The sequence below is a fragment of the Pyrus communis genome, chromosome 13 (assembly GCF_963583255.1).
Source record: "Pyrus communis chromosome 13, drPyrComm1.1, whole genome shotgun sequence".
Taxonomy (NCBI): domain Eukaryota; kingdom Viridiplantae; phylum Streptophyta; class Magnoliopsida; order Rosales; family Rosaceae; genus Pyrus; species Pyrus communis.
Window position 1 is genome coordinate 20,314,610 of NC_084815.1, and position 12,104 is coordinate 20,326,713.

General features: G+C 37.6%; 1 protein-coding gene across 3 annotated transcripts; it reads left to right on the plus strand.

The window, feature by feature from the left end:
• Window positions 1-625: 625 nt before the first annotated feature.
• On the plus strand, window positions 626-11,325 carry LOC137712665 (uncharacterized). Of its 3 annotated transcripts, none has more exons than XM_068451791.1 (28): window positions 626-800; window positions 927-1,125; window positions 1,278-1,393; window positions 1,566-1,682; window positions 1,905-2,051; window positions 2,225-2,596; window positions 2,699-2,856; window positions 3,467-3,588; window positions 3,678-3,769; window positions 4,001-4,244; window positions 4,370-4,433; window positions 5,034-5,179; window positions 5,277-5,347; window positions 5,442-5,615; window positions 6,236-6,307; window positions 6,479-6,580; window positions 6,663-6,752; window positions 7,604-7,679; window positions 7,781-7,874; window positions 7,979-8,045; window positions 8,201-8,380; window positions 8,648-8,770; window positions 8,857-8,940; window positions 9,028-9,212; window positions 9,363-9,501; window positions 9,588-9,647; window positions 10,527-10,631; window positions 10,717-11,325. In XM_068451791.1, the coding sequence occupies exons 1-28, from the start codon at window positions 705-707 to the stop codon at window positions 10,828-10,830; spliced, it is 3,609 nt and encodes a 1,202-aa protein (XP_068307892.1). In that variant the 5' UTR covers window positions 626-704; the 3' UTR covers window positions 10,831-11,325. The 3 variants fall into 3 exon arrangements, with proteins under 3 accessions (XP_068307892.1, XP_068307893.1, XP_068307890.1); XM_068451792.1 differs by having other exon boundaries at window positions 2,225-2,587; XM_068451789.1 differs by having other exon boundaries at window positions 2,225-2,856.
• The last annotated feature ends 779 nt before the right edge of the window (window positions 11,326-12,104 follow it).

Below are 12,104 nucleotides of genomic sequence, written 5' to 3' on the forward strand. Positions count from 1 at the left end.
ATTTCTGCTGTGCTGTGAGAATAAGCAGCTGTGAAATAAATCAGCAGAGTGTTTGGTAAACTTTTTTGTAAAAGTGCTTTTGGAAAAAAAAAAACAGTATTATAGTGTTTGGTAAACTTTTATGTAAAACAAATGTGAAAAAAGCCGGTTTTTCAAAGTTGGGTTTTGCAGCTTCTTGTTTTTGGCTTTTTTTCACCCAAAATAGTGAAAAAAAGCTGAAACTAAATATTTATCAAACACAAAAACAACTCTTAATTTTTTTTTATACCAATTTTTTTCAAAATCATTTCAGTACCAAATCAGGCCTAGAACATATCTCTAAAGACAAGAAACCCACTAAATTCAAGAAACCCACTAAATTCAAGAAACAAAACCACCTTGAGTCTTTCCCCAGCGCATTTTAGCAAAAGCCACACAGGACCCACTAACCTGCACCGCTTAGCCTGCGCCGTCGTCTACCCCTATAAAATCCAACTCGGGGACATCCATCTTCCATGCACCAACCGAACACAATGAGAAGAAATATATAATATTAATTTTATTTTTTTATCATTTTTTTAAAATAACAGAAAACTATAAATGTAAAAGTACAAAAAAAAAAGACCCATAAAATAATTAAAATCTCTCTCTCTCTCTCTCTGTTTGTTTCTCTCTCCTCATAGCATCTCTAGCAGAGAAAAAGGAAAACGAAGAGAGAGAGCGCCATGGTTTCAACGAGGCGAAGTGGATCTCTCTCCGGAAACAACAGCAAACGATCGTCGTCTTCCGAGGACAAGCCCCCGTCGCCGAAACGACAGAAGGTTCTTCGTTGTTGGAAAAATCGGATTTTTGTTCTTTTCTTTGGGGGGGAGGGTCAAAGATTGGGTTTTTGGGGGGTGGTGGTGGAATTTTGAGATTTAGGGTTTTGATTGGGTTCGTTTTCGCAGGCGGATAATGGAAGTGCTTCGGAGAAAGCCACTCCCGGGGTGGAGAATTCGAAGGAGCTGTGTACGCCTCCGCCGGCGGCGGCTGCCGATCCCGGAGAATGTGGTCCCGACTATTCTCCGCCCGCCGGAGACGGCGTGACTTCTGGAAAGACCGAAGCTACTGCGCCAGATGTGGCGGTGGCGGCGCCGATCGCGGAAGGTGGGTTCTTGGCGCGCCGACTTTTCATTTCTGTGCTTGTAATTTGTGAATTTTGGGTTTTGAGCTACTGTTTTTCTTGAATTTGGGTTGTGGGGTTCGGGTTCTGGTTGAAATTTGAAGTCTTGGAAATGTTGGTTTGGTGGTTTATGAAGGGTCTTCGCCGGTGGTGGAAAAGCAGCCGAGGAGTTCACTCTCCTATAGTTTCTATCAGAAGCAGAGTCCGAGTTTCGATACGCCTTGGTGCAAGCTTTTGTCACAGTCTGCACTGGTAATTCTTGTTTATATTTTTTTAACTATATTACGAAGTTGAATAATTTGAGCTTCTTGGCTGATTTTCGACTGAACTACTCTTTTGGTGTTTTGCTTCGGTTTTTTTTTTTTCTTTTTTTTTTGTTTTTGTTATTGTGGCGCATTTTAATCCTCTTTGTTTTCAACTGCAGAATGTAAATATTTCTATTACCGCAATGACTTTCACAATTGGTGCAGACAGACAGTGCAATTTTGCTCTGAGGGGTCACACCATTAGTGGGATTCTGTGCAAGATCAAGCGCACACAGGTATACTTTGAGAACCCTGCGTATAATATTCTGTTGGTACTTTGGTGCATCTGCGCCCAGAGGCATGCAGACGGCAGAAGCTTTCATAGCTGTTACTAAATTGTGATCAGACTATTTTTGTGGAACTGAGATATGGAGCGACCTACTTGGGTGTTGTTGGGTGTTTTTTATATTTTTGACTTCATTAAAATGTGTATGTGACCTCTCGTTGTTTCTGATCAGCGCGATATCGGTGCTGTAGCAATTCTTGAAAATATGGGAAGCAAGGGATCAGTGCAAGTAAATGGGACAAATGTCAAGAAAGGCAACAGTTGTGCGCTTAACCCGGGTGATGAAGTTGTCTTTGGTTCGGTGGGCAACCATGCTTATGTATCCTTCTCTTTCCTGGGTTGCTTACTTATCTGTTCCTTTTTTTTTTTTTTTTTTTTTTTTTTATATTCTAAACTTAACTTCTTGCGTCACTTTCACTCACTTTTATAACTTACTAGGCCTGTATAAGTTTGTGTCTATATGAATACTTTCCTTAAATTTTATCACCATAGATTTTTCAGCTACTGCTGACTGAGGCTGCAGTTAAGGGTGCAGAGGTTCAAGGCAGTATTGGAAAATTTTTGCATCTTGAAAGGAGGGCAGGAGATCCTTCAGCTGTGGCTGGGGCTTCCATACTGGCTTCTCTTAGCGCGAGGGCAGAACAATCGCGATGGAAGTCCACAGCTCAGACCACCAGTAAAGTTCACCCGGGTGCTGAGGTACCAGCTCAGTCTATCATTGAAGATGGTACAGAAGTTGAGCTTGATGGCCTAGAAAGCAGCTCAACTCCAGACAGAGCCACTGACAAAGCTGAAGATATCGGAGCAATAGACAAGATTCTTACTCCAGACTGCAACCCCGATTCTAGCATAGAGGCAGGCAATGTAAAACTCTCTGGGATGAATGATTTGCTAAGGCCTTTATTGAGGATGTTAGCTCGATCACCTAGTTATAAACTAAAATTGAGCAAAGGTATCTGTAAACAGGTATTGGAAGAAAGAAATGAGTGGATGAGGGATTCGCAATCAGCATCAACATCAGGCATGTCTCTTCGCTGTGTTGCATTTAAAGAAGGCCTTCATGCAGGAATTCTTGATGGCAAAAGCATAGATGTCTCCTTTGATAACTTCCCATACTATTTGAGGTATTACTTTTTTCTTTTGATAAACAAGACTTGTTTGTTTATTTATTAGAATGGCCGTGTAATATCTGCTTTGTGAATGAATCGTTTCTTTTGTTCTTCTGAAAGAACAATCATAATTTTGTACTCTCTTAGGTATTCATCCCCATTTATCTTTACATCTATAAATTAGAATCTAGATATGAATATGTGAATCTACCTCTCTCTTTTGGCGGTACTTTGCTTTCTGTTCCCAACTATTTCTTTTATCATCTAATGATTTATAACGCTCAAAGTTCTCTTATACTTGGACAGATTTGTAGGGATGTGAATCAGCTAAGTGGATCATATTGAATAAAAACAATGTGGTTCTTTTCTTTGTCAATTTTTTTTGGTTGACACTGCAAAATGTGAACCCAATTTTTTGGTTCACTCTCTAGTCATGCTTTTATGTGTTACGTAGCTTCAGTGTATGATTTTCGTTAGTGGTTTGGTAATTATGAAAATGATACTTCTTAAGTGATATAGTTACTATTCTGACATGCCTTTTCGTTTGCTATTGATTATTACACCGTGTGATTGTTAAATTCAAAGATGTACTTGTCATTGAGTTCATGTTGTTCTCTTATTTCAGTGAGAATACGAAGAAAGTTTTGATTGCAGCCTCATTTATACACTTGAAACATAAAGAGCATGTGAAGTATACCTCAGAGCTTACAGCTGTGAACCCTCGCATTTTGCTCTCTGGTCCTTCAGGTGTGGATATAACAAATTAAATTTAAAATAAGGCATTTATGATACATAGGATTTGTTCCCACAATTGAGAATGTTTGTTCCTTTTCTAGGGTCTGAGATATATCAGGAGATGTTGGCAAAGGCTCTTGCGCAGTATTTTGGGGCTAAGTTGCTCATATTTGATAGCCACTCTTTTTTGGGTGTAAGATAAACAAAACCTCCTTGACATTCACTCAACTTCTTCTTTGTAGTATACTTCCATCTTCTTGTGGTATGGAGACTAATTTAATCATTTTGTTTTTGTTCCATGGCGTATAAATTGTAATACTTTTGCTCTTCGTCTTACCAATATTCTATTTTTGACATCTATTTTTTGTTTATTATACTTTCCGTAGCTAATTAGTGGGAATTATCAATAACAAATGTTCAATAGGGTTTATCATTAAGGGAAGCTGAGCTGCTCAAGGATGGATTGAATGCAGAAACACTCTGCAGCTTGACCAAACAAAGTCCTGCACTGCCAGACTTGGCTAAGAACACTGATCTGTCAGCTTCTGAAACAGAGGCACCGGGATCGTCAAATGCACCTTTGAATGACATGGAATCCCAACCAAAGATGGAGACTGACACCCTACCCTCTTCCTCAGGGACATCGAAGAATTACTTGTTTAAAATAGGTTTGCCACTTTGCAGGACTTTCAGTTGCTCTTTTTCAATTTAAAAGTTTGCCTTTTTTCTAATTTTGTTTTAAAATTTATTTGTATATAATTTGGCGTGATTTCTTATAAACTACAATGTGCAGGTGACAGAGTAAGATTTATTGCTTCATCTTCTGTTGCCTTGTATACTACATCATCTTCTTCACGGTATATTTCTTATAAACAGTTCAGTAGGGCTGTTTTTTTATCCTTTTATTTAACTGATGCTTTTGTCTTCTGATGATATGCATTGATTAGAACTGAACTCGATTCCTCTATCTATAAATTTCCTACTGTACTGATGTAATGTTTAAGTTTGAGCTGTATATCACACAATTTTGATTAAGAGTAGATTCATCTACCAGTTGTTTAATTGATCTGATCCCTGCAATTTTGAAACCGTTTGGTCTGTATCCTGTTGTTTTTTTACTGTAAGAGATGCATAAAACTTATAGTGTATGATGAATTTTGGGTTTTGTTCCTTGGGATATTGGTATTCTCTTATATCAGTTGGTTGTTACTTTTTTTGGAATATTTACTGTTAATAATAGTGGAATGTAAATTTGTAACGTATACTGATATCACTATTTCTTCTCTATGTAGTTATGTAAGCTTCTAACATGCATTTACATGGAGCATCAGTTACAACTGAGTATACTATTGTATCATGTTATCAGAGTGTAAACTTTGGTTGTCCCTATTATAAAGGCGGTCCACCTATGATATTGCACTAATGCTGGTACAAATGCTATGCCACTGGTTATGCAGGGGCCCTGTGAGCGGAATGCGCGGAGAGGTTGTGCTGCTTTTTGAGGAAAATCCTTTTTCAAAAGTCGGTGTAAAGTTTGATAAACCAATACCTGATGGTGTTGATCTGGGGGGTCTATGTAAAGGCAATGGGTACTTCTGCAATGGTATGTATTTGCAGTTGTAGACAGTTTTTTCCTTCTTTAAGTCAACACACTTGCACACATATATATTCGAAACCTTGCTTATCCCCTCTTCTTGTAGTCTCTGAACTTCGATTGGAAACCCCGGGCGCAGAAGATTTGGACAAATTACTTATCAACACATTGTTTGAGGTGGCATATCTTCCATTCCATCATAGACGGATTTTCCTTTTTTCTTTTGGTTTGACTGTGTCATCTTCTTATGAGTTTTTATCTTCTCTTAAAGGCTGTACTAAGTGAGAGCAGAAATTCCCCTTTCATTTTGTTCATGAAAGATGCTGAGAAGTCCCTGGTGGGAAATTCCGATTCATTTTCTACATTCAGAGCCAGACTTGATAAGCTTCCAGATAATGTGGTTGTAATTGGTTCTCATACTCAAACTGACAGTCGCAAGGAGAAGGTAATATTTATGTTGGTTTTGCATATATTTTGTGTGCAATTTGCTCTTTAATCCTATATCACAATAACACATTGTGAGAATGTAATATAATCTTATAGCATACTTGAAAGGAAAAAAATGGAACATTGGAAAGGAATTTGAAATGTACAAGCCTAGCCATAGCATCATGCTTATGTATTTATCTCCGAAAGATACGTGATTCAGTGATAATGGAGAAGAAATGAATATTTAGATGCTGGATTTATGCTAGTCTAAATACTCTTTAGAACTGCTTTCGAATTTCTTTTATGATATATAGAACCATCCTTCCCTATGTTTTAGACAATGCCATCCACAACATGTTTTGCTACCATTTCTTAGCCACTCTAGATAATGTCTCCCCTGCTGAAGCCCAATATTTTGAGCCAGTAATAGATATAAAGTAACACAACTGATAATGATTAACTCAATGGCATTAGGTGTAACCATGGTATATGGATTAAGTGTTAAAAACTGGTGGCAGTTAAATTGTTAGAAAGCAGGGGAAGCCTGTATAAATAACACTGTTTGAAGTCAAGTATTATGTGCTTAAAATTGAATGCTTATTTTGCTGCTTCTTTGAACTTCACCCATTCTTCCAGTCGCACCCTGGTGGTTTGCTTTTCACAAAGTTTGGCAGCAATCAAACTGCTCTTCTTGACCTGGCTTTCCCGGTAATGTTCATACACCTCTAACATGTGCATTTGCTTGTGTCTTTCATTCCCCCCCCTTTTCTTTTAATCCCTTTGCATAGCAGCTTAGTTGAATTATCTCCGCCTTAAAATTTTGGTATTTCTGGATGGTGGCCTTTTGCTGTTTTGAATGTGGATTATTTTCTATTACAGGATAGTTTTGGAAGACTACATGAGAGAGGGAAAGAAGTTCCCAAGGCGACAAAACTTCTGACTAAACTCTTTCCCAATAAAGTTACCATTCATATGCCGCAGGTTTGTATATTGCTTCCTGTTACATATAGGTTTCTTTTTTCCTCTTTGTGGGGCTTTCCTTATTATGCTATGGACATTGCAGGATGAAGCACTTCTTACCTCGTGGAAGCAACAATTGGATCGAGACGTTGAAACCCTAAAAATGAAGGGAAACTTGAATCACTTGCGTACTGTGAGTTTTTTTTTTTTTTTTTTTTTTCTGGCTGCGCTCAAAGTTGTTTCTTATCATATATCTGGACTTTTTCCTTGGACACTGTAGTTAGGTCCATTTTTGTGATAGTTTGGGAATTCAATTGCTTTATCTTTTTCTAGCTTGAAGAAATCATATGATGATATTCAAATCCTTGTTTTGGAGGTTAAAATGTGAATTCTTGGGCAGTTTTGTGTGTATGCCCTTTTCTGGACACATATACCATGAGTTTGGGATGGCAACCCCTTTTCTGGACACACATATATCTTGTGCCAACCTTACTGGTACCTGGAATGCTTCATCCCAAAACAATATAATTCAAGACAGAAAATTTAAGCAGTCAATCCATTGTAAGGGTGGCTTTTGTAAATCGTAGTTGCCCTTTCAAGCTGAATGGTTTTGGTTACTGGTCAAGAGTGGCTGAACCTGCTTACATATGAGTCCAAGTGCAATTACCTGGGATCTGACAACTATACTGTTAGTGCTGAGATCTGACAAATTTGTTGTTTAATTCTGTTGTGGTAGTTTAACGTTGTACTTTGATTGTATATCCTTTGACCTTTAACGTTATTTACAAACCATAATGGTTAGTGGTCCAGCACTTCTTTGCTAAATCTGTTCAAATGCCATGAAGATCTTAAATAAATTTAACATGAATTAAACAATTGACATTATTTATCCAAAGGAAAAGTGAAAACTCTGACAGAAGAAAAACAATTTCATTGGTCCAAACTTACTATTTTTAATTTACTTTTTATTTTTGTTCATTGAAGTGTATGATTACAGCTGGTGAGTTTCAAAATGATAATCAAGGTGCATTTTTCTATATATAGGTTCTGGGTCGATGTGGACTGGAATGTGAAGGACTTGAGACACTATGCATCAAGGATCAAACACTTACAAACGAAAGTATGCTCTTTTCATGATACATCAAGATGCCATTAGCTGCTCAAGGTTCTGTACTTTTTGTGTTATCTTTTGTGACTTATGTATTATCTCATCTGTTGCAGGTTCAGACAAGGTAGTTGGATGGGCTTTAAACCATCATTTAATGCAGAATCCTGAAGCTGATCCAGAAACAAAAGTTGTTCTGTCTGCGGAGAGGTAATTAACAGATTATTTATTGCCATCTTCGTGAATAATTGTTAGCTGAAATTTCAGTTATTGGATGGATATTACACAGTAATGCCATGTTGCAATTCTGGCAGCATCCAGTATGGACTTGAAATTTTACAGGCTCTCCAGAATGAAACGAAGAGTTTGAAGTCTCTTAAGGTAGGTATCTGACTTTTCTTTCTCCAACTTGTATGACCACATTTTTATCTTTTTTTTTAGGGGAGTTATCCCTTGATCTCAATTTGCTCTTCCTTCTGCCTGTAAGGCAGAACTCTATGTTAATCGTCAATAATGATTTTTTTGGTTGAAATCAGGATGTTGTTACGGAAAATGAATTTGAGAAGAGGCTTTTAGCTGATGTTATTCCACCTAGTGACATTGGAGTTACATTTGATGATATTGGCGCCCTTGAGAATGTGAAGGATACATTGAAGGAGTTGGTGATGCTTCCTTTACAAAGGCCAGAGCTTTTCTGCAAGGGGCAATTGACCAAGGTAAAATGTTTTGTCTGCATTGAGAGAAAATATGCTTTTTTATTTGATTTCTCTGAACATTGTATGCCTGGTATATGCGTGTGAGTTTTAATGTTGATTATATAGTTCTGGTATCTCTCATCTCCACTTTAGTGTGCATGAAGTGCTGGTTATCATCTATGAACTTATTTATTTTTCAGTACTATGTTGGCACACTATCAAATATGAGTATTGTAGCCCTATGGTGACGAGTGTTTATGATCGTGATTTTATGTCCTCTCTATGCAGCCTTGCAAGGGTATCCTTTTATTTGGTCCCCCTGGAACAGGCAAGACAATGCTTGCTAAGGCTGTGGCTACGGAAGCTGGTGCAAACTTTATCAATATATCCATGTCAAGCATCACATCGAAGGTTGGCAATTTAGATAGTTTGACTATGGTCTAATTTTAGAAGTTGATTGCATCTCACAATTTTAAGCAATGTCTTCTTCGGTGCAGTGGTTTGGTGAGGGTGAGAAATATGTGAAAGCTGTTTTTTCGCTGGCCAGTAAAATTGCGCCTAGTGTTGTTTTCGTAGACGAAGTAAGGTCCTTTTAGTTCTCAAGGAATTTACTTATTTTGGGTTGTTTTCTTTTAATTGAATTCTCACATTATTTGAGCTTGTAATAGGTGGACAGTATGTTGGGCCGACGGGAAAATCCAGGTGAGCATGAGGCAATGCGTAAGATGAAGAATGAATTCATGGTAAATTGGGATGGTTTACGAACAAAAGAAGCGGAGCGAGTTCTTGTACTGGCAGCCACTAATAGGCCCTTTGACCTTGATGAGGCTGTCATTCGAAGACTGCCGCGCAGGTAAGTATCATGTCCAAATCGAAACAATAGCACCTTATATATGAGTACACATTCTCCACTTGTTGTGTTTGCCCCATCAACTGACACATTTCTTGCCTTCTTTTTTTATTAAATGATGTCAAGTTATTTATAATTAGCCTTCTTCTGCAGGTTGATGGTAAATTTGCCAGATGCTCCAAATAGAGCAAAAATATTGAAAGTCATACTGGCAAAAGAGGACTTGTCTCCCACTGTTGATTTTGATGCGATTGCAAGCATGACGGATGGGTATTCAGGAAGTGACCTCAAGGTGATTAATTTAATATTATTCATTTTGATAGTTGAAGCTTTCGTTAAATCTATGATTCTATATCAATAATTGTTATTATGTTGCAGAATCTTTGTGTAACTGCCGCACATCGTCCAATTAAAGAGATTTTGGAGAAGGAAAAAAAGGTTCGTATTTTGTTTCTTTGGCCTTAGAGCAAACCTGGCATTAGATTTTGTCTTGGTTGTTGATGATGTGTGTCCAAGTGTTCTTTATTTTCTTGTGCAATGTTAGGCAGTCACTCTAAGCGACTGCTGATGGTAGACCCACTTGGATCAATTTATGTGTCCTAGATTTCCAAACAAATTTGAAATTGCCAACTCTCATCTTTCGAGTTTTACTCCGCTATTACCAGCATTAGAAGTCATCGTTTATATCATCTCTCTCTCTCTCTTGAAAACAAAGAACTGATTTTCCATGGTGAGGACCAAAATAAAACAAAGAGACATCTCTACATTGTTTTTCTAAACAAAGAAACTCCTTTTTTTCTAGTCGACAGAAAGCCCAATTTTATTTTTATCATTTTTCAGGTTCAACTTTGAAACTAGTTATTTTGATTTTCTTTCTGTTGATTTATTTCATTTCGAATCCAAGTTCCACAATCCCCTTAAAACCTGGGGAAAATCAGGGACATCTTTTATTCTTATGTGTCTGCTGGTGACAGCTATGGCTCCATAAACCACCTCCCTTCCAATGGCCGTGGCTCTATCAAAATAACAAACTTGGTTTGAATCACATCAGTGGTAGACTGATTTGTTTGATGTAGGAGAAAAAAAATTTAAGGAGATAAAAATGACATTAAATCCTGGTAGAGGCGTAAAAAGGACGAGGAATTCAGTTATTGAATTTCAATTTCTCTTGAGAGTTTTGAAAGACGCGTAGTTTGCTCCTAAGGAGACTATCCATGGCAGTCAAACCATTTACATTACTCTATTTTTTTTTTGCGGGGTCAAATAGCCAGTTGATTTGTAGAGAAGGTATGATCTAATACATTCTACTGATGACAGGAGCATGCTGTAGCCGTAGCGGAAGGTAAACCTGTTCCATCTTTGAGTGGCAGTGCTGATATACGGCCTCTGAACATGGATGACTTCAAAGATGCTCACGAACGGGTAAGATGCAGCCTCAATTTCCATTCCGTATCTCTCCTCCCGCAGTATTGTGCTTTTGTTTTCTAAACTTGTTTTGTGGAAATAGGTATGTGCTAGTGTTTCATCGGAGTCCGTGAACATGACTGAGCTTGTACAATGGAACGAACTTTATGGCGAAGGGGGTTCAAGAAGAAAGAAGGCCCTTAGCTACTTCATGTGAAGGCTTCTGCTGTAGAAAAAGGGTTTTTCCTTTTCCTTATCATTTTTTTTTATTTTCTTTTACAATTTTCCCTCCCATAAATTTCTGCAGTTCTCGTAGAGCCCGAAGTAAATTTTGCCTCCATCTTAGTTAGGGCTTTGTGGAGAATCATCTTGTCTGTAAAATGAAATTCGGTTTATCAAGCTGCTTTTCTTGCCCCTTTAGTTCGACGGTGGCGGGCACAAGGGAAGTAAAAGCCTTCTAAACAGAAGCGGCTTTGGCTTCACCACTTGTGTTTTGTTCCCCATCCTCTTTCTGTCTGTTAATTCCAGTTCAAAGACGGAATGACCATATGTGCATATAGTCATTTTTTATTGCGCTCGTCGGAATTGAACGATAAGCAGTTAGTAACCATTGACATTTTCTGTATTGTGTATTAGATGCTGCCTCAGCAGGTTTCTTTCGGGTCTCTCGTCTCACATTAGTTATATTACTTTACTGCAGTATTTTTCTTCAGATATGTCATAATTTTAATGTTGAAGGTTGTTGGATTAGCATAAGATTGTTAGCGTTCGCTAATCGAACCTCGCTTTGCTTGCTGTTTTAACATGAACTGCACCTCTGGCAATAAAACTTACCGGTAGGAAAAGTTATGATTCAGGTATTTTATAGGTTAAATGGTGATTTGCATGAAGGAGAAGTTGCTCCAAGAGTAGCAGCAGCCAAGCAATATCCTTGCGTATGTGATGTCGGGTGTCCAAAATCAAGAGTCCAGTTCCTAATATTACGTGGATTCCAATTATGTTCCTTTCCAATTAGGCTTTTTAGCTAAAATGATCTTTGAAGATGGCAAAACTCCTCACTTTGGTATATGAAAATCACAAAAGTAGCCTTGATTTTTGTCAAATCATTTCGGCCCATTGTTTATTATATTGCGGTATTTTTGTCATTTTAGACCTTATTTAACAAAGATTTTACATATAAGAACCAAATGATTAACGGTTCACAAACTTAAGAAATACTTTTACCGATTTCAAATCTCAATAACCTAAGTGAGGAGTTATGCCCATCTTAATGATCATTTTGACTTAATTTATGAGCAAATACAAGAGTGATCCATAATTTTAATCATCTTTTTTTTACTTTTTCTTTTTAATTTTGATTCCGATTACAAATAAATAAACATATCACATAAATTGCGATTAGTCTTAGTTGGGCTTATGCCACCAATTTCACCGTAGCACAATAAAAACCCATGCCTACGATTTCGACAAAAAAAAAAACAAAAAAGGGTT